This window comes from Bufo bufo, chromosome 6, assembly GCF_905171765.1.
Source record: "Bufo bufo chromosome 6, aBufBuf1.1, whole genome shotgun sequence".
NCBI classification, from domain to species: Eukaryota; Metazoa; Chordata; class Amphibia; order Anura; family Bufonidae; genus Bufo; species Bufo bufo.
In genome coordinates this window covers 133,638,987-133,661,229 of record NC_053394.1, presented here as the reverse complement: position 1 = coordinate 133,661,229, position 22,243 = coordinate 133,638,987, and the positions used below count along the sequence as shown (strand labels likewise).

The 22,243-nt window shown below is 46.1% G+C and overlaps 1 protein-coding gene across 1 annotated transcript; it reads right to left on the bottom strand.

Moving 5' to 3' along the window:
* Window positions 1-8,217: 8,217 nt before the first annotated feature.
* Window positions 8,218-17,941, bottom strand: FKBP1A (FKBP prolyl isomerase 1A). Its single transcript, XM_040437772.1, has 5 exons — window positions 17,681-17,941; window positions 15,227-15,274; window positions 11,745-11,857; window positions 11,464-11,617; window positions 8,218-8,709 (listed from the first exon to the last, which is right to left on the bottom strand). Exons 1-4 carry the CDS (start codon window positions 17,715-17,717, stop codon window positions 11,477-11,479), a joined length of 339 nt encoding a protein of 112 aa, XP_040293706.1. The 5' UTR covers window positions 17,718-17,941; the 3' UTR covers window positions 8,218-8,709; window positions 11,464-11,476.
* Window positions 17,942-22,243: the final 4,302 nt, after the last annotated feature.

Here is a 22,243-nt window from a genome sequence, read left to right as displayed (position 1 = left end):
CAGGTTCACACTGAGCACATGTGACAGACTTGACAGAGTCTGGAGACGCCGTGGAGAACGTTCTGCTGCCTGCAACATCCTCCAGCATGACCGGTTTGGCATTGGGTCAGTAATGGTGTGGGGTGGCATTTCTTTGGAGGGCCGCACAGCCCTCCATGTGCTCGCCAGAGGTAGCCTGACTGCCATTAGGTACCGAGATGAGATCCTCAGACCCCTTGTGAGACCATATGCTGGTGCGGTTGGCCCTGGGTTCCTCCTAATGCAAGACAATGCTAGACCTCATGTGGCTGGAGTGTGTCAGCAGTTCCTGCAAGACGAAGGCATTGATGCTATGGACTGGCCCGCCCGTTCCCCAGACCTGAATCCAATTGAGCACATCTGGGACATCATGTCTCGCTCTATCCACCAACGTCACGTTGCACCACAGACTGTCCAGGAGTCGGCAGATGCTTTAGTCCAGGTCTGGGAGGAGATCCCTCAGGAGACCGTCCACCACCTCATCAAGAGCATGCACAGGCGTTGTAGGGAGGTCATACAGGCACGTGGAGGCCACACACACTACTGAGCCTAATTTTGACTTGTTTTAAGGACATTACATCAAAGTTGGATCAGCCTGTAGTGTGTTTTTCCACTTTAATTTTGAGTGTGACTCCAAATCCAGACCTCCATGGGTTGAAAAATTAGATTTCCATTTTTAAATTTTTGTGTGATTTTGTTGTCCGCAGATTCAACTATGTAAAGAACAAAGTATTTCAGAAGAATATTTAATTAATTCAGATCTAGGATGTGTTATTTTTGTGTTCCCTTTATTTTTTTGAGCAGTGTATAATGGAACTGGGGGGAGCATTATATAATGGAACTGGGGGGGAGCATTATATACTGGCACTGGGGAGGAGCATTATATACTGGCACTGGGGGCAGCATTATATACCGTCACTGGGGGGAGCATTATATACCGTCACTGGGGGGAGCATTATATACCGGCATTGGGGGGAGCATTATATACCGGCATTGGGGGGAGCATTATATACCGGCACTGGAGGGAGCATTATATACCGGCACTGGAGGGAGCATTATATACTGGAACTAGGAAGAGCATTATATACTGGCACTGGGGGGGAAGCATTATATACTGGCACTAGGGGGAGCATTGTATACTGGAACCAGGGGGGAGCATTATATACTGGCACTTGGGGTAGCATCGTATACTGGAACCTGGGGGGGGGGGGCATTATATACAGGGCCCCTGGCTGTTTGTGCACCGCATCACGGATGCGGACCTATTTACTAGAATGGGTCCGCAATCCGGAAGCTGCGGTGTGGAAAGAGGCACAGAACCACTACAGAGTGGGGTTTCAAGTTAAATGGGTCTGGATCCGTCTGTGGCAACCGCCTGAATGGTGCCCATGCATTGGGGACCGCAAATTGCAGTCACCAATGCACGGAACAGCTGTGTGCATGAGGCCTTAGGGTCCATTCACATGTCCATAATTTGGGTCCGCATTCGTTCCGCAATTTGCAGACCCATTCACTCCGCATTTCCGTGATCCGCATACGTTTTTTCGGGATCCGCAATTCTGTTCCTGAAAAAAATAAAACATGTCCTATTCTTGTCCACAATTGCGGACCAGAAAAGGCATTTTCTATTCTAGTATCTGTCATGTGCGGTTCGCAAATTGCGGATCGTACATTGCCGGTGTCCGTGTTTTGCGGACCCTAAGGCTGAAAATAAATTTCCAAAGCATCTCCTACCAATGGTCTATAAAAATCACTGCCGCCGTCTATGTTGTGTCAGTGGTTTTCACGGATCTATGAACTTCAATGGGCGTTTTTGGTATGCAACAGGGACTCCCTGTCTCTGTGGCATTTCCACTGACCTACAATCAGTGGAAAATCACTGATGTAGTTAAAATCAATGAGTACGTGTGCTGTCCATAGAGAACATTGACAGCAAAGGTCTATGGCCTCTTTCACACGGGCGTTGCGGGAAAATGTGCGGGTGCGTTGCGGGAACACCCGCGATTTTTCCGCGCGAGTGCAAAACATTGTAATGCGTTTTGCACGCGCGTGAGAAAAATCATGCATGTTTGGTACCCAAACCCGAACTTCTTCACAGAAGTTCGGGCTTGGGATCGGTGTTCTGTAAATAGTATTATTTTCCCTTATAACATGGTTATAAGGGAAAATAATAGCATTCTGAATACAGAATGCAAAGTAAAATAGCGCTGGAGGGGTTAAAAAATAATAATAAAATGTTTAACTCACCTTAGTCCACTTGATAGCGCAGCCGGCATCTGCTTCTGTATTCTTTCTTTAGGACCTGGGTAAAGGACCTTTGATGACGTCACTCCGGTCATCACATGGTACGTCACATGATCTTTTACCATGGTGAATCACCATGGTAAAAGATCATGTGACGTACCATGTGATGACCGGAGTGACGTCATCAAAGGTCCTGTAACTGTATTTAATGCTCACCATAGGTCCTTCAACAAAGGAGACACAAGGAGATGACGGGCTACGCGAGCAAGTGGATTAAGGGGAGTTAAATTATTTATTTATTTTAACCCCTCCAGCGCTATTTTACTTTGCATTCTGTATTCATAATGCTATTATTTTCCCTTATAACCATGTTATAAGGGAAAATAATAATGATCGGGTCTCCATCCCGATCGTCTCCTAGCAACCGTGCGTGAAAATCGCACTGCATCCGCACTTGCTTGCGGATGTTTGCGATTTTCACGCAACCCCGATCACTTCTATGGGGCCTGCGTTGCGTGAAAAACACAGAATATAGAGCATGCTGCGATTTTCACGCAACGCATAAGTGATGCGTGAAAATCACCGCTCATCTGAACAGCCCCATAGAAATGAATGGGTCGGTATTCAGTGCGGGTGCAATGCATTCAACTCACGCATCGCATCCGTGCGGAATACTCGCCCGTGTGAAAGGGGCCTATGAATCACTGACTAAACACACTACCCATTGTGTTACACTTTCCTTAGTCACATTTAAAGTGAGAGAGGGAGATATACACTCACCTAAAGAATTATTAGGAACACCTGTTCTATTTCTCATTAATGCAATTATCTAGTCAACCAATCACATGGCAGTTGCTTCAATGCATTTAGGGGTGTGGTCCTGGTCAAGACAATCTCCTGAACTCCAAACTGAATGTCAGAATGGGAAAGAAAGGTGATTTAAGCAATTTTGAGCGTGGCATGGTTGTTGGTGCCAGACGGGACGGTCTTGTGGATGCTAGAGGTCAGAGGAGAATGGGCCGACTGATTCAAGCTGATAGAAGAGCAACGTTGACTGAAATAACGTTACAACCGAGGTATGCAGCAAAGCATTTGTGAAGCCACAACACGCACAACCTTGAGGCGGATGGGCTACAACAGCAGAAGACCCCACCGGGTACCACTCATCTCCACTACAAATAGGAAAAAGAGGCTACAATTTGCACAAGCTCACCAAAATTGGACTGTTGAAGACTGGAAAAATGTTGCCTGGTCTGATGATAAAAGGTTGGATGGTTCTCCAATTGGATGGCGTGGGTGTTAAGAGATGGTTCCCAAACCAGATACATGCAATATAGAAAGACTCCTGTACTCCACTTGAGTTTCAGTATAAAGCTTTTATTTTGTGCGGTTCCAGTCAAAAGAACGTTTTCGGCTCACCAAAACTGGACTGTTGAAGACTGGAAAAATGTTGCCTGGTCTGATGAGTCTCGATTTCTGTTGAGACATTCAAATGGTAGAGTCCGAATTTGGTGTAAACAGAATGAGAACATGTATCCATCCTCTGATGGCTACTTCCAGCAGGATAATGCACCATGTCACAAAGCTCAAATCATTTCAAATTGGTTTCTTGAACATGACAATGAGTTCACTGTACTAAAATGGCCCCACAGTCACCAGATCTCAACCCAATAGAGCATCTTTGGGATGTGGTGGAACGGGAGCTTCGTGCCCTGGATGTGCATCCCTCAAATCTCCATCAACTGCAAGATGCTATCCTATCAATATGGGCCAACATTTCTAAAGAATGCTATCAGCACCTTGTTGAATCAATGCCACGTAGAATTAAGGCAGTTCTGAAGGCAAAAGGGGGTCCAACACCGTATTAGTATAGTGTTCCTAATAATTCTTTAGGTGAGTGTATATATAACTAGGCTCTAGTTATATACAATAATGGCCCCAAAGATCCAGGAAAAAAACAAACATTTGGCTAATTTCACAAAATCGGCAGCAGAAAAAACAGTAGCACATTACTAGCTGAAAGCAGGTCATTTGTTGTGGCAGATTTCTAATTTACTGGACGATTTAGAGGAGTTCTTACCAAAGTATTAGAAGAGTATTTGGTTGAGGTTTCTCTGCGTCCCCATTGACTTCTATGAAATCCACAATTCCTGCTTCCAGGAATTAAAGTCACTTTTTAAGTGTTTTTCAAATCAGCTTCTGAAACAACCTCTACCATTTTACACTGTGTGCACAAGGTGGAGTTTTTAACATTTTAGCATGGATTTAGCTGCTGAAAACGCCTGTTTTCCGCTTCTGAATCAGTGGTAGATTTTAGCCACGTGAACATACCCTTTGGTTGCCAGCCAATCACATGCCACTAGGGTCTATTTCTGTGATTAAAAACCTATTAAACTTTATTGATTACCATATATATGGGTTGGGCCTTAAAAATAATTTCCTCTGGTGGGCCGAAAGAGACATGCTTGGCCAGTCCATCACCTTTTAGGGCTCATGCACACGGCCGTTGCCGTATTGCGGTTCTTCAGAAATCCAGCGCCGTTCACAAGATTCGCCGTGCCTGCGCAGTTCATTCCCCATTCTGGCACATGTGCATTAAACGCTCTTGTGCCTCTGCCCATAATGGGAAATGAAGTGCGCAGGTGCGGTAAATCTTGTGAACGGCGCTGGCACTGGATTTCTAGGGCGGGCCAGAGGGGTTTCATATGAAAAGCGACGATGGGCCTGGGCACCGGCCGCTTAAACGCTGCCCCTGGGCACCTTCAGAGCTAATTAAAATATTGAATAAAAGTGTTTTTCTGCGAAAATAATCGACGGACTGCTATACGGTAGGTTGCATTCCAATATGGGGACTATAATGCAGATCGTGGTGTTAGTGTTCTATAATGGTCAGTTTATGTGAAAGACTCTCTTTAAACACATAAAGAGAATCAACGCGGTATAAGAGGAGAGAATATTTAAAAGAAGAAAAGTATTACTTTACTGAGAGAGTAGTGGATGCATGGAATAGCCTTCCTGCAGAAGTGGTAGCTGCAAATACAGTAAGGCCCCTTTCACACGGGCAAGTATTCCGCGCGGATGCGATGCGTGAGGTGAACGCATTGCACCCTCACTGAATACCGACCCATTCATTTCAACGGGGCTGTTCAGATGAGCGGTGATTTTCACGCATCACTTGTGCGTTGCGTGAAAATCGCAGCATGCTCTATATTCACACAACGCAGGCCCCATAGAAGTGAATGGGGTTGTGTGAAAATCGCAAGCATCCGCAAGCAAGTGCGGATGCGGTGCGATTTTCACGCACGGTTGCTAGGAGACGATCGGGATGGAGACCAGATCATTATTTTTTTCCCTTATAACATGGTTATAAGGGAAAATAATAGCATTCTGAATACAGAATGCATAGTAAAATAGCGCTGGAGGGGCTAAAAAGTCCACTTGATCGTGGCCCGGCATCTCCTAAGAGGGGGCTAAAAGTTACTAAAAAAAAAAATTAAGAAAATATTAAGTATAAATGAAAAATAAATATAAAAAAAAAAACCCTACACGTACGTTAACAATAAACATACATTTTCAGCAAATTTGTGTAGGAAATTTTTTTTTTTCTACAAAAATGAAAATTCACTGAATATCGGTAGGGGTGCACCGAAATTTCGGCAGCCGAAAATATCGGCCGAAAATGCACCTAATCCACTTCGGCCGATATTGTTACATATCGGCCGAAAATATGGGGTGTGGGATTTGTCACCCACCATCTGCGGGCGGGCGCCGGGCGGTTTACTTTGTCACTGCATCTTTATTTTACCTTACAATCGTGAGGCTCCAGTAACTAACAACTCTGCAGGCAGAGCGGAGGCCGGCGTAACGTCACTTACTCACGTGACGCGCCTGCTCCGCCTCCTTCATTCATAAATGAGTTGTTACCGGAGCGTCACGATTGTAAGGTAAAATAAAGATGCAGTGAGTGATGCTGTGAGCAGCAGGGCCGGGGCTGTTATGGGTAGGGGGATCGGTCTATGGCACTGCTATGGGGAGGGGGGATCTGTGCACTGCTATGGTGAGGGGGGATCTGTGCACTGTTATGGGGAAAGGGATCTGTGCACTGTTATGCCCATAACAGTGCACATATCCCCTTTCCATAACAGCGCCACCCACAGATCCCCCTCTCCATAACAGCGCCACCCACAGATCCCCCTCTCCATAACAGCGCCACCCACAGATCCCCCTCTCCATAACAGCGCCACCCACAGATCCCCCTCTCCATAACAGCGCCACCCACAGATCCCCCTCTCCATAACAGCGCCACCCACAGATCCCCCTCTCCATAACAGCGCCACCCACAGATGAATTTCATTCATGAAAAAGAATTATTAATAAAATCATTAAAAAAAAAAGTATTTTAAAAGTATTTGGGCAAAAAGGCAGTTTCTGTTTCGGTTTTCGGTCAAGGGCATCCTGAATTTTCGGTTTCGGACCAGAATTTTCATTTCGGTGCACCCCTAAATATCGGTATAAATTATCGCCTATCGGACTGAAAGTTCACAGATTATCGGTATCCGCTCTAAAAAAAAAATCTATATCGGTCGATCCCTAGTTTTTACAAGTCAGCATGTATCCTGAGCGATGGACACGACCACGCAGCTCATTACTTACTACACGTCTGCCGCACTGGTCCGTGTGAATATCTGCACCAGTAACAGCTGCAGGATTCCCACAGCTATACAGTAAAACTGAATACTGATATACAATATATTAGATGGGAGAGAAGTTCCTCAGTCATCTTCCAGCAATTCTGATTGATGTCTGACTAGAAATAAAAAAGGGAGATTTATCATAATGGGCGTAAAGGAAAAAAAATGGCTTAGTTGCCCATAGCAGTGAATTAGATTTCACCTTTCATTTTCAGAAGTTCTGAAAAATTAAAGTTGGAGTCTGGTTGCTAGGGGCAACTAAGGAAGTTTTCCTTTACATTAGTGTTGATAAATCTCCCCCACAGTGTTCTGAGGATATTAGAAAGGAGAACAATCCTGCCTGGATGGTGGCAGCTTCAGCAAAATTCCTGTGTTTTAGGGGGCATTCGCACGTCCGTTTATGTATTTTGCGGTCGGCAAAAAGCAAATCCATAAAAATATGACATTCGTATCGCATCCGTTTTTTTTGTGTGTGGATCCATTGTAACAATGCCTATTCTTGTCTGCAAAACGGACAAGAATAGGACATGTTCTATCCTTTTTGTGGGGCTGGGGAACGTCCATACGGTGTGCTCTTCTTTTTTTTTGCGGACCAAAAATACGGTCATGTGAATGGGTCCTTACTGTGAATTGCCAGTTTCTCGGCATATACAGATGAAGCACATCGTTACAGGCTCTAACTCGGGAGCATTAGGATATGGTGTCTGAAGGTGAACATCTGGTCTTCATCCAGCAGGGGGAGCTGATCCCATCAGTATATAAGTTCATGAAGCCAATGACTGATCACAGTTATTTTCATGTCCCCACATAACACTTTTAGTTCCTCTTCCTATGTGCACCCTGTGGTGACTTCCTTTATATGAGACTAAAGTGGTATTAAAAAAATATATATAACTGCACAGATAGGCCTAGAACCGGTGGGTGGACTAGCTACACGAGCAAAGTTTAGTGGCCCTCCCCCGATCCTGCAGAGGAGACACCACTAATTATCTGAAAAGGAGACAGTGAAATAGCTCAGTGATGGCCAACCTGTGGCCCTCCAGCTGTTGCAAAACTACAACTCCCAGCATGCCCAGACAGCCTACAGAAGGGCATGGTGGGAATTGTAGTTTTACAACAGCTGGAGAGCCGCAGGTTGGCCAGCCCTGCGAATAGCTTGTAGCTGGATCTGCCATATACGTGGTTAGGGAAACAGTCCCTCCATGACTGGGTACCGGTAACTTCCATTACTTCACACGCTAGGAATTAGAGACGCAGCCTTATATATCTTACACAAGGGTTGTCAGGAAACAGATTCTTTATTGTGACGTCAGAGCAGAGACCTCCAAGGATAGAGAAAAGCAATTTAATGTGATTGTGTGAGGCGGGGGACAGAACCCTGCCACATAAGGGAAGAAAGCAGACGTGGCACTGCAGAGCTGGAATGACAATTGGCAGGCTCTGCCGGGCATGGGCAGACAGCTCCAGAATGGTTAGCAGGTGCATTACAAGAGCTGTCCTCATCCCTCAAGTGCATTCGTCAGGCTGGAATCAGGGGGCATCTTCAGCAGGTGACCAAAGTAACGAATGTTACCGCCTCAGAAGGGGAGTAACTGGTGCTGCCACCTTAACCCTTTCATAACTGTATCCAAAAGGGGTTGCTCAAATATGCCCCAGAGTAGGAAGGCAAGAAGGCAGCAGGTGGAAGTGTGGAGGGTAGAAGGTTCAGGCTTTGTGTCCACTGTGTTCTGCACTCTGTTCACGTGGTCGGACAAACCTTGACAAGGAATAAGAGGAGCAAGTCAGACAGAGTATGGGGGAATTATGCCTCAGCACATCGGAGGAGGGGGTACATAGAGGACAATAATTGTGATGGAAAGCAAATTGCCAATCCGCAAAACACGGATATCGGCCTTTTGTGTTCTGCAAAATGCCCATAACAGAACAGTCCTATCCTTGTCCCTAATGCGGACAAGAATTGGACACATTCTATAGGTACAAGATAGTACATATCCTGTACTGTTCTTCAGTTACATCATGTATTATTATTCAGAGCTGCACTCACTATTCTGCTGGTGGAGTCACTGTGTACATACATTACTTATCTTGTAATGATCCTGAGTTACATCCTGTATTATACTCCAGAGCTGCACTCACTATTCTGCTGGTGGAGTCACTGTGTACATACATTCCTTATTCTGTACTGATCCTGAGTTACATCCTGTATTATACTCCAGAGCTGCACTCACTATTCTGCTGGTGGAGTCACTGTGTACATACATTCCTTATTCTGTACTGATCCTGAGTTACATCCTGTATTATACTCGAGGGCTGCAGACACTATTCTGCTGGTGAAGTCACATTACTATACTGATAATGAGTTATTATATTTCAGAGCTACACTCACATAAAAGCTGAAATCTCCCAACAACCCCGTCCTGCTTCTGCACAAAGCTTGCGCTGGTGATTTTCATTTTGGAAAGTGTCATCTTTACACCAAGAACTGAGCAGATATCTGAAGAACTAAGGCCCTGAATTACCAAGACCGGTGTGTGCTACGCTGGTTATGAATGGACCTTCTCTGCAGGAGGAGCCATTTAATTTATGACAAGGTGAAGGCCTCCTCATAAATTAAATGCCTCCTCCGGCAGTCTGTGCACCAGACTGAAATCTACTCTAGCTCGTAGCAGGCACAGATTTCAGTCATCATTTACACCAGTTCTTGGTGTAAAATGAGCAGCGTAAAAACGCCTGCGTTTAAAAAGTTGCAAAACAGAGTTCCAGGACTTTGGGATTTTCTTTCAGGCATACAGAGTCTTTAATATCTGTAATAATTCTGACACTAAACCACTCAAGAACCAAGCGCATAAATAAGTGTCCAAAATGTGGCTTGTTGAGCAAACCTTTGACACAGTTTACGGTAATGTCCATTCGTCAGGAAATTCTGGAGGGAAATTAATGAATTAACACAAAACATTTATAATGTTTCAACAGAAAATAAACCTATTCAATTTAGTCTTCAATTCAGATTGATAATGGTCTGTATAAGGGCTCATGCACATGAACGTGGTTTGGTTCCGCATCTGAGCTGCATTTTTTGCGGCTCGGATGTGGACACATTCACTTCAATGGGGCTGCAAAAGATGCGGACCGCACTCCGTTTGCTGTCCGCATCTGTTGCTCCCTTCGGTGGGGCCGCAGAAAAAAAGAACATGTCCTATTCTTGTCCGTTTTGCGGACAAGAATATGCATTTCTATTATGGGAGGCACACTGGCGGCATCAGTGTTTTGCGGACTGCAAAACACGGCGCGGTCGTGTGCATGAGCCCTAAGAGATTGATTATCCAGATAAAGTACTTAAAATTAGTTGCAGCAAAAAAACATTAATGGAGTTGGCCCATCAATGTCAGCCCAGAAGTGGGCCCCAGGAAACAGAGAGCATGCAGGCATGTGCAACTGCCCTCCGTTTACTGCTATGGGAAATCTGAAAATAGCCGAGGCGCAGTGAGCTCCCCCCATTTATTGCCATTTACTGCTATTTTTGGAACTTCCAAAAGCAGTGCACTCTCCTTCACTTTGTGGGTCATGTTCTGGACATATGGGCAGCCCATACCTCTGAAGACGCCAGCTTGCTGGCGAAACATATCAGGTGAAGAGTCAGATTTTTTTTAAATAGCAGGTCGCACTGTAGAGATACAATGATATAGTGAATACAACGCTTAGATAAATGAGGATACAGCGGTAGTGCACACTGCTGTACCTTGGATAAGCAAACAGAGTAGGAGAGAAATTGCAACATTGTATAATAGCAGTGCGACTCTGGCTACTTTGTTTTAAATCGCCTTCTTTTGCATCTATAAAATGGAGGAATAAATGTGATGTTTTAGCAAATTGCACAAATAGGCAAAAGGTAAGATGTGGTAAACAATAGTCGCAAGACTAATTGTACATACATTACTATGCAAACACCACACATTTAGCCTAGGGTCAACTGTGGTTGATTAATGTCAAATAAGAAGAATGCTCTGTTTGACTACAGACATACTTTTTCATGTAAGTGCCTTTTCCAAAATAACTTAAAGGGTCACTGAATTTTGCTAAAACATTTTATATATGTCAGAGACATATCAAAGGCTTGCTCGGTGGGGGTCTGAGTGCTGAGACCTCCACAAATTCAAAGAGCAAAACGAGGGAAGGGCTTGCATATCCTTACTGAAGAAAGTCTACAAGCCAGTCTCAATTCCATCCCCAGAGGCGAGGAGAAAAAGCGTGATATGTCAGCGCTCCTCTCTTCTCATTCTGGCGATCCATGGGGGTCTCAACACTAAGACCCCCACCGTTAAAAACCTTTGATATGGCCCATGCAATATAGGAATTCAACTAAGCTGATTGGGGGGACCTGAATAGTGAGTGCAGCTCTGCAATATAATACTGCAGCTTATTACTATGCAGATGGTTATTTTATTTATCTTTTCATTGATCTTTACCAAACGTGGTGAAGCAGGGAGGGAGACTGCGGCACCATACTTACCCACACTCTAGGGTCAGTGCGACCCTCCCTCCAATCGCAGCAACTCCACATCAAAGACAAGGACGGCATTTGGTGGGATGATGCCAGGGTGACCTTTGCTGCCGTATGCATAATCTGGGGTGCAAGTCAAACGTGCTCTTTCACCCACACTCATCTATAACATGGAAAGCAAAACAATAAGTCTGCAACTTATTGACACCACATCAGTATAGTATCCAATAGTCCCATACCAGTTAAAGGAGTAGGAGGAAGGGGGGAAGGGGGGGTTGTGCCCACCTTACCTGTGCTACACCTTCTTCCCAGCCACGGATCACCTCATTCCTTCCAAGACAGAAGCAGAAGGGCTTATTCCTGTCACGAGAAGAGTCAAACTTCCTTCCATCTAGCAGATACCCTGAAAAGAAGAGACTTTATGAAAGAGCTTGACCCATGGGCAGTCCATCCAAAGGCAGCCGTGTGAATGGCCTGAATGACGGGGCTGCAGTGCTTGACAGATCACTCTAGCTTTTGCACAGCACACGGCCATGGTGCAGCCCCTTTCACGTGATCTAGGAGCCAGCTAGTTGCTCCGGCTCTCACATTAGGAGTACATTAAGGGTCCAGTCACGCGATGGTATTGTCAATGCGCATCAGATGTGGGGCTATTCATTCCAAGGGGGCCGCTAAAGATGCGGACGACAGCACACCGTGTGCGGTCTTCATCCATATGCCCATTCCGTGACCCCACAAAGAAATAAAAAAAAATTATAGAACATGTTTTGCAGACAATAGGCATTTCTAGGGACGTGACGTGCTGATCTGAAAAACAGATATGGGCGCGTGAATGACCCCTAGTGGTGCAGATTTTGTTATGGAATTATTTTGCAGAAAAGCTGCGGATTCGCCACAGATTTCATGCCAAACAAGCAATCCAGCAGCACGTCCATAAAACCTTCACCTCTGTTGGATCACATAATAAGCATAACATCCAGCACGGTACATCGTTGCCTACGTGTTTCGGACACGTTATTCTTAGTGATGTCATGACTACAGATAGCACGCGTCTATCCGTGATGTACCACGCTGGATGCTATACTTTTAATATGAAGATTTCACGGATGTGCTGCTGAATTTCCCGTTTGGCATGCTGCATCCGTAGCCAAAGCGGCTTCCTGGACGCCATCTCAGATGTGGAGTCAGATATATTGGAATTCCAGAAGTGGTGAGCTGGACCGATTTCTTTTTCGCTTACTTGTCGCCACAGATTTCACCCTCTGCGTGGCACCACCGCACATTTCAACAGCAGATACTGATGATAGGTCATCAATATTTGGGCCAGGGCGACCCCTTTAAACTCTCGCCCACATTGCTGCAGATTTTCCACATGCAATCCTGCAGCTTTTATGCCACCCGTACCCTAAAGGGGGATGACTGATCATGCAACCAATTTAATGCTCCAAGGGACTAATGGGCCTCCGAGGACATGCCTAAATTCAAGCCCATCAGCGAATGGAAACATTCCTGTTTACATCCAGAGGCCAAAAACACAGTACAGGACTAATACTTCTCACAGCTGAGGGCTTGTGACAGTGTATCCAAACAATCCTCTGTGAGCCCAGCACAAAACTCTTGCCTGTCCTGATAGTTTGTAACAATGTATCAACCTGAAATCAGCCAGTTGAACTCACAGAAGACTGTCTAAAATGGATACAAGTGTAACACACCCTCAGCTGTGAGTAGACTTAAGTTCCTACAGGTTTTGAGCCTCAGCACCTAGCACCTAACCAAGAACATGGCATAATGCCGCTGAAAATGTGAGTACATGGTCCAGAAGTGGGGAGGAAAAAAGAAAAAAAAGAAAGCTACAAGGACAAATCTCTAATGCCAGGAAGTGAGGCAGGAAGTGTGGGAGACGGTAGGAAACACCAGGCGGCCCAATATCCTGTGCTGGAAAAGACACCACAGAGCAAGCGATTCTGTAGAAACCCAAGATTGCTTCTACTTGATCATAAGTAACAAGGTCTCAGTGAAGAATCCATTACTACTAGATCCAACCTGAGATCACTGCTGGACCCAAAACGGCATTGTGCATCTGATAATCTGGCACCGGTGTCATTATTACCAGACTATAGGGTTTCGAAAAAATAAAAGGATCTGGTTTGATATTTCTTTAAACAACCCAACGCTGGTCCAGTGATGGTATCTGGTACTGCATCTTGGCCCCATTCTGTCTGCCGAAAGCAACCACTAGAGGGAGCTTATTGCATATCATTTATACATTGAACTGAATATTAGCACCATAAGCAGAAAGCACAAAGAAGATGTTGAGCACAGAATGCCGGCCATGGTGGACATTCACTTTCAGCAAATTACAATGAAGGCTTCATGGTTACTTACCTGCAGTGATTGGGAAGACCATTAAAAATACAGACTACATGCACACGACAGCGCCGTGTTTTACGGTCCACAAATTGAGGATCCGCACAACATGGATGCCGTCTGTATGCATACCGCAATTTGTGGAATGGAACAGACCACCCATAATAGAAATGCCTAAAAATTGAGTGCTGTCCGCATCTTTTGCGGCCCCATTGAAGTCGAATGGGTCCACATCCGAGCTTTAGCGGACCAAAACAACCGTTGTGTGCATGAGGCCTAAGGCCTGTTTCACACTGCCATTATTCGTTCCGGCAGGCTGTTCTGGCAGGGAAACAGCCTGCCGGATCTGTAACTACCGTGTTCAGCTGTCCGCTGCCTGAAGTCTGTCTGACCCCATGCAGCGACAAAAAAGTCCAGCTGCCTCATTATAGTGAATAAGGCCAGGCGGACTTTGGGCAGCGCACGGCTGTACACAGTAGTTACGGATCCTGCAGCCTGTTCCCCTGCTGGAAGGAGTAACACCAGTGTGAAACGGGTCTAATAGGTGGTAACTTAGAGTTTATCAACATCTTTAGGGGCAATTTTTTATGATTGCATTCTAGTTATTTTGGGTTAAAAAAACATTTTCAATCGGTCTTTATTAAAAACTTTCAGCCATTTCTGGCATACAAAAGTTAAATAACAGTCTGTTTCTTTTGAATCCCGTCCTCTAATGGTTCATGTGTAGCTCTTATCTCCGGTCCTCAAACTCTTGCTGGCAGTAGCGCCACTGCCTTCTCGCTGTTTACCGCAGGCCCAGTGACGTCACGACTAGTATCAATGGCCTGGGCGGGGCTAAGCTCCATTCAAGTGAACAGAGCATAGCCCTGCCCAGGCCAGTGATACTAGTCATGACGTCACTGGGCCTGCGGTAAACAGCGAGAAGGCAGTGGCGCTACTGCCTGCTCAAACAGCTGATCAGCAGGGGTCCCGGGTGTCGGACTCCCGCCGATCAGATGCTGATGATCTATCCAGGAGGATAGATCATCAGTTAAAAAAAAAAACAAAACTGAAGAACCCCTTTAAATCATATTCTTATTGGTTTGATAAAAATAGAGCTATAATGAACGTTTATGAGGTCAGGAGAACAGAGATAATAACTACACATCAACCATTAGATGATGGGATTCAAAGAAAAGAGACTTTGACAGCTTGCAAACAGACTGTTTTTTGACTCTTGTACCTGAGAAATGGCTGAATATTTTTAATGAAGAAAAAATTATAATTTTTAACCCAAAATGAGTAAGATGCAATCATAAAAAAAAATTGCCCCGAAGGTGTCCAAAGCCTTTAAGTCATTCAATTGCTCCTTTATAGACCTAGGTCAACCCTCCCATCCAATAATACCAATTAGCCCCAGTCTCACCATCGTAGTGCACCACAGCTTTCTGGCCCTTCTTAGGGTATGTCTGTCCTGTGGAGGAAATAGGACATGGTCGTTATCGGGGCATTAGGAAAATGGGGAAGTACGTGTGTGTGTGTATAGTGTATAATATATATATATATATATATATATATATATATATATATATATATATATATATTTATTTATTTCATTCCCCCCAAAGCTGCCTTTTAGAAACGACTCCGGTCCCTATCCGATACACCGGAAACGCCAGTAAGTGACCTGCCTGACAGGAAGAGCAGAGGGGACAGGAGCATCTTTTGAAAGGTGCTGGCGGAGGATTGATGAGGGTGAATACTTTGCTATTTTTAACAATTTCTGACCCATTATATTTATTCTTAAAGCCATTGTCCTGGTTCAGAGCTGAACCCAGACAGTCATATTTTCACCCAGGCATCTCATGCTCTGATGCCCTCCCTTGCCCTGCGCTGGATCGCGCAAGGCAAGGGCTCTTTACAACAACACACTGCCGGGCAGAGGCTTCCACCCGGAAGTGTGTTCGGTGACATCACCGGCTCTGATGTTTTACTGGCTAGGGCAGCGCTAAAGCCCGCCCATCAGTGCCGGGCTTACTGGCAGCCCCATGGAGAGCCCGGTTCATCACCGGAACTCCTGAAAATGCCTTTACCCTGCGCGATTTAGCATGAACTTCTCCGATGCTCAAGTCAGGGGGGCTGCCTGGGTGAAAATAGAGGTAGGTCCGGGTTCAGCTCTGAACGCGGACAACCCCTTTAAAATAGACTCTTTTCCAGGAAATGATAATTATCACATCAGTGGGAGGCTGAATCCTGCCACTTCTGCCAATCAACTGTTCCAGGGAGTCACCACGCTCCCCGGAGCTCTGATGAGCGAGGCGGGTTCCAGGATGCTTTCCACGCACAGTGCCGTACATAGCATAGTCTGTGCTTGGTATTGCAACTCAGCCCCATTAACTTCAATGGCGGATGTACAGTGACATCACATGGCCTAGGAAGTGGCAGCAGCACACGGTTGGGGTCCCAGGAGTCGAACCGCCACCAGTCTGATATTGATGACCTATCCTGAGGATTTCCCAGATAACCCCTTTAAGTCACTGTGCACATACACGTTACATTACTTATCCTGTACTCATCCTGAGTGACATCCTGTACTCATCCTGAGTGACATCCTGTATTATACTCCGGAGCTGCACTCACAATTCTGCTAGTGGAGTCACTGAGTACATACATTACTTATGTACCAATTCTAATTGGCCCTTTAGACGGGCCGACATTTGAACAGATCATCGCTAACCTGCGTTACTAGTAATGCTCATTGGCGATGATCTGGCGGTGTAAATGCACTGCCGATTACCCAATGAACGAGCAAAGTGCTTGTTCATCGGGTAATTGTGAACCCCATCTCTGTACAAGCTTTGTGCTTAGTTTCTTTGCCGGTGCCTAGATTTTTGCTTGCTGTCAGTGAACGGGAATCGGCTTCTTTCACACTTGCATTTTTGCCTGATCCGGCAGGGTTCAGCAAAAACGCTTCCGTTACTGATAATACAACCATCTGCGTTTGTTATGAATGGATCCTGTTGTATCATCTTTAACATAGCCAAGACGGATCCGTCATGAACTCCACTGAAAGTCAATGGGGGACGGATCCGTTTTCTATTGTGTCAGAGAAAACAGATCTGTCATGACCTACAATGCAAGTCAATGGGGACTTTGCTGCGGTTCGCTCTCCGGTATGGAAACGCAACCAAACGGAACGGAATGCATTTTGGAGCATTCCGTTCAGTTACACTTTGTCCCCATTGACAATGAACGGGGACAACAAGGAAGCGGTTTTCTCCAGTATTGAGACCCTATGTCGGCTCTCAATACCGGAAAATGTAAACGCCAGTGTGAAAGTAGCCTAAGGCAGAAAATGCCTCCTGACCGAATACTCCTTCACAGCCGAGTTAAAATGGCACCCATCCATCAGCAGCACAGATCGCTGCCTATCGTTACAATGTATCAGTGGAAATGACTATATCAGGGTGGAGATCGAACTGTGTAATAATAAGTGGGAGTGCTGCCAAGTGGGAGCCGTTCAGAAGGCGAGGTCCCCCCAGGGCTCTCTATATATATATATATATATATTATAACTGTTGGGGGGGGGGGGTATATTAATAGTACAAGGACTATATGTACAGTATTATAATGATATCTATGTGTACACTATCCCCAGCCCCATACAGATACACAAACTAGAGGTATATAATAAATGTACCCCTCCCCTCCCCCACGGTTTGATAATAATGTGCTACCCCTCCCCCACCATATTGTATAACACAGCAGACATAAGGAAAATAATAAAATAACTGCACCCCTCCCCCATCAATCAGACCACGGCTATGTTAAATGGCCATCACATGACATCTCCCAGCGTTCTAGGTGCAGCAGACATTACCGTCCCCGGGGCAGATGGACTCCACAGTCACTCCCATACTGGTCACCGTTTCACACCGCTCACACTAAAAGACAAGCCGCCGCCGCCGCCGCGCTGGGATACCCTGAAAACGGAGTGACGTCACCAACAGGAGGGACCGTCGTTCTGATGAGGGTCTCTCATTGGTCCTCTCCCACTCAACGCTCTAATGACGTCACGACGCTGGCTCCTTCGGAGACGCTTTGTTTGTCAGGTAGCGGCAGTGACGCTCGTGGCGGCCATTTTCAACACTGGCAGAATGGTTCTAGAGCCCAGAGCCAGAGGGTGGGGTTGCAGGTTTAAAAATGTCCGCCTGAGAAGGGAGGTGGCTTTAGGAAAAGTCACGTGACGTGTGGCCATGAAAGAACCCTTTGTTGTTTTAAGACTGTATTCGGTATGAGGAAGTCACCTTCTCAGCTGACTTGTGTGTATCTCTCCCTCTCTTGGGCTGGCTGAGAAGACATGCTGGGCGTTGTAGTACTAGCACTACAAGGACTGAGCACCAGTGTCATTGTTATCTAATGTATTATTGAGGAGCTTATTACTCTTATAGGCAGATTTCAGGACATGGTACTGTGCAGACTTTGCTGTTATGCGCTGTGTCCCCGTAAAAGTGTTCACATCTGGATCATGGCTTACATATCTGCATGATCCGTTTTATCACAAGTACACTGTTCTGCATGTGCCATCTGCAAAATACCCCCCCTTCCCCCTCAGCTGTATAGCTAGGGAGTTCCTATGACAGACCGCCTCAGCATCTCTCCCCCACAACAGTACCAGTCCCCTGTAAGTGTGCGCCATAGTCATCCATAAGAGCCCCCGTCTCTGTGCACCATTAATGACGCCGTCGACCCAAAAAGTGGTATCCCTAGTACCTCCATGACAAAGGCATCCTTAGTCTATACCCAAAAAAAGGGGTTTTGCCCTCAAAATTAGCCTGATAACTGTGTTAGGTTGCTTTCACACTTGCGTTGTTGTTTTCCGGTATTGAAATCCAGCAGAGAAGCTCAATACCGGAAAAAATGTTTCCGTTTAGTCCGTATGCATTCTGAATGGAAAGAGGGTGCATCAGGATGTCTTCCGTTCCTGCAGCATTACGTTTTGTGACCGGACACAAAACCTCTGCAAGCTGTGGTTTTGTGTCCGGTCATAAAAATGGATCTGACACTTAACACAATGTAAGTCAGCGGTTACGGATCCGATCTAAAAAAAAAACTGATCCCTCACCTATTGACTTTCAATGTATTTAGTGGCGGATCTGTTTTTTCCGTTTTGATTTCACACAACGGAACGGATGCATCCCGATGTCCAAAATCAAAACGGATCCGTTTAATTCCAGTATTGAGATCCTCTGCCAGATCTCAATACCGGAATCATCAAAGGCAAGTGTGAAAGTAGCCTCAGCCACAGTGCCTCAATAATGACCACCTCAGTCTCTCCAAGCGGGTGTTGTGTGCACCAGGTCAGAGGATGGCATGCTACCTCAGGGGCTGGGTTCCACCTTGATGCACCCAAAGAATCCAGAATGCAAGAACAGTCCAAGTCATAGTGAGTATGAATGGCTGCTTTACTATGGAGCACATAAACACATTAGCACACAGGTCTTCCTCAGACTGTACATGACACACCACACCATCACTTCCTTTAAAAAGGACCTGTCACCTTTCCTGTCTGTTTTGGTAACTTCTTGCATTCCCCATGTAATAACAATTCTGCAGCATCTATTCTCATGACTCTGTGTTGTGCCGTTCTTTTATTATTCCTGCTAGAACTTATAAATGAATTAGTAGCAGTTTGCCTTGAAGGTCCCCATGGGTGTTACCAGTTTGAGGTGTGTTCTTGCACAGTCTTACACTATCCAATTAGTGTTGCCAGTGTTATAATGTGCAGGGACACACCCCCAACTAGTAACACCCATGTGGACCTTCATAGTAAACTGCTAACAATTCATTCATAACTTCTAGCAGGAATAAATAATAAAGGTATGACACATCATAGTATAGATGCTCCTGAATTGTTATTATGGGGAATTCAAATAGTTACTAAAACAAACATGTCAGGAGAGGGGACAGGTCCTCTTAAATGCCAATGTTCTCGTATCAGCTATGCCCACTGCCACTGTGATGTCATTACATCATAGTATATACAGAACATAGAAATACAATAGTAATTAAAGGGGTTGTATCAATTTGGTAAGTGGCATTTATCATGTAGAGAAAGTTAATACAAGGCACTTAAAGGGGTTCTATAGTTTGTTTTAACTGATGATCTATCCTCTGGATAGATCATCAGCATCTGACCGGCGGGGGTCCGACACTCGGGTACCCCGCCGATCAGCTGTTTGAGAAGGCAGCGGCGCTCCAGCAGCGCTGTGGCCTTCTCACTGTTTACCGCTGGCCCAGTGACGTCACGACTAGTATCAACTGGCCTGGGCGCAGCTAAGCTCTGTTTACTTGAATGGAGCTTAGCCCCGCCCAGGCCAGTTGATGATACTAGTCATGACGTCACTGGGCCAGCAGTAAACAGTGAGAAGGCCGTGGCGCGGCTGGAGTGCCACTGTCTTCTTAAACAGCTGATCGGCAGGGGTCCCGGGTGTCGGACCCCTGCTGATCAGATGCTGATGATCTATCCAGAGGATAGATCATCAGTTAAAACAAACTGCAGAGAGACTTCCGGATCCGGCACTGAGATCGCGCTCCGGATTCAATAAACCAGCACAGAAGGGGTAGTTTTGGTAACCCTAAACTCCTCAGAGCATTCTGTCCTGTGGTCCATGGACAGATACTTACTCCGGAGCGGCAACAAGCAGGTACGGAGCGGCGCTTCACAGGCCGACAACACCATGCTGAGCAAGATGGCGGATTCGCGCCCGGCATCCCCGAACAGTGCCATAGATAATGCCACGATGCCTTGCCCGTTACCCAGACGGAAAGCCAACCTGAGATGGCTAAAATAAATTACAAAACTCTAGCCATAGAAGTAGCCAGGCACTTGGCACCTGATATTAAAGAGACACTCTCTAAAACGCTGACGCAGTCTCTACAACAACTGCACGAAGCGGTAGCGCAGCTGACACGTGTCTAGAAGATCTTGGGCAGTGGCTCGCCTTGATGGAGGAGGAGAATTCTAAGAACGGTAGAGAGAACTACCGATGGCCCTGGGGCTAGATGGCAGGCACAAAGTAGAAAGGGCTCACCGTGTTGGATCGGCGCCAGATTTACAACGTTCACCTGCTAGGGGTGATAATGACCTGATACCGAGACCCCGTCAAGTCATCATGCACTACTTGGACTTTAATGATAAGGAGTCCATACTAAGGGCCTTCAGAGCCCGGAAAAAGCCCTTGAAGATTAGAGGGCATGTCATCCTACTCTTTGCAGACTATTCAGCTCAAGTCGCAAAACAAAGGCCTCATGCACACGACCGTTGTTTTATTCCGTGTCCGTTCCGTTTTTCGTGATTTTCTGCGGACCCATTGACTTTCAATGGGTCCGTTGAAAACTCGGCTAATGCACCGTTTGTCATCCGCATCCGTGGTTCCAGTCCGTCAAAAAAATATAACCTGTCCTATTATTTTCGTGGAAAACAGTTCGCGGACCCATTCAAGTCAATGGGACCGCTAAAAAACACGGAGGCACACAAGATTGTCATCCGCGTCCGTTTTTTTCCTATCATTTGCATGGCAAACCTGTCTTAGATTTTTTTTAACTTTCCTTTATGTCTGGTGATCCTCCAAAAATAAAGGAAGACACACGGAAACTGTAACGGTCGCGTACACACACACACACACACAGGGGGGAGGGAAGTGACCACTGCGCTCCACCCTTACCCCTGGCCCTGCCTACTTGCCTCGCAAGTCCTAATGACAGGGGACAACTGGACGGCAATCCCTAGCTTGGAATAAGTGCAGGGATGACAGACAGAAAAACAACAGAACGTAAACGGACCGAGTCAATACCAGGAAAGCTACAAAGTACAAATGGAGCAAGCAGAGAATTGTCAGGAGAAGCCGGGGTCATAAATACCAGGAGAGTCGTGAAGTACACAAGGAGCAGGCAGAGGATCGTCAGGAATTCAGCAGGAGGTAAGTACGCCAGGAAAGACAAAGTCACAGGTGGAACCTAAATTAACAGGCAACCTGTGGCCAGCAGGCTGCCTGTATTTATATTGGGGAGTGAGGGTCATGTGACGTGGCCAGCGTCACATGACCGACAGACCAACCAGTCGAGCACTGAGTGATCAGCTCGGCGCTCAAGGCAGACTTAGGAGCAGGGGGCCTCCCAGCTAGCAAAGCCGCCCTGGGAACGAGGTCAAACACAGATCCACGCTTCAGAAGCTAAGCAGCAGGTCTGCGGCTAATGGGAGACCGAGTGCACCTTCGGAACCCCGTTACAGAGACAAAAACGGATCACGGAACAACGGAACCCCATTTTGCGGAACGGAACACAACAACGGTCGTGTGCATGAGGCCAAAGAAGGGAGTTTAGCGTCATATGCTCGACTCTATTCCGACAGCAAATCAGGTTTCAACTGCAGTATCCAGCC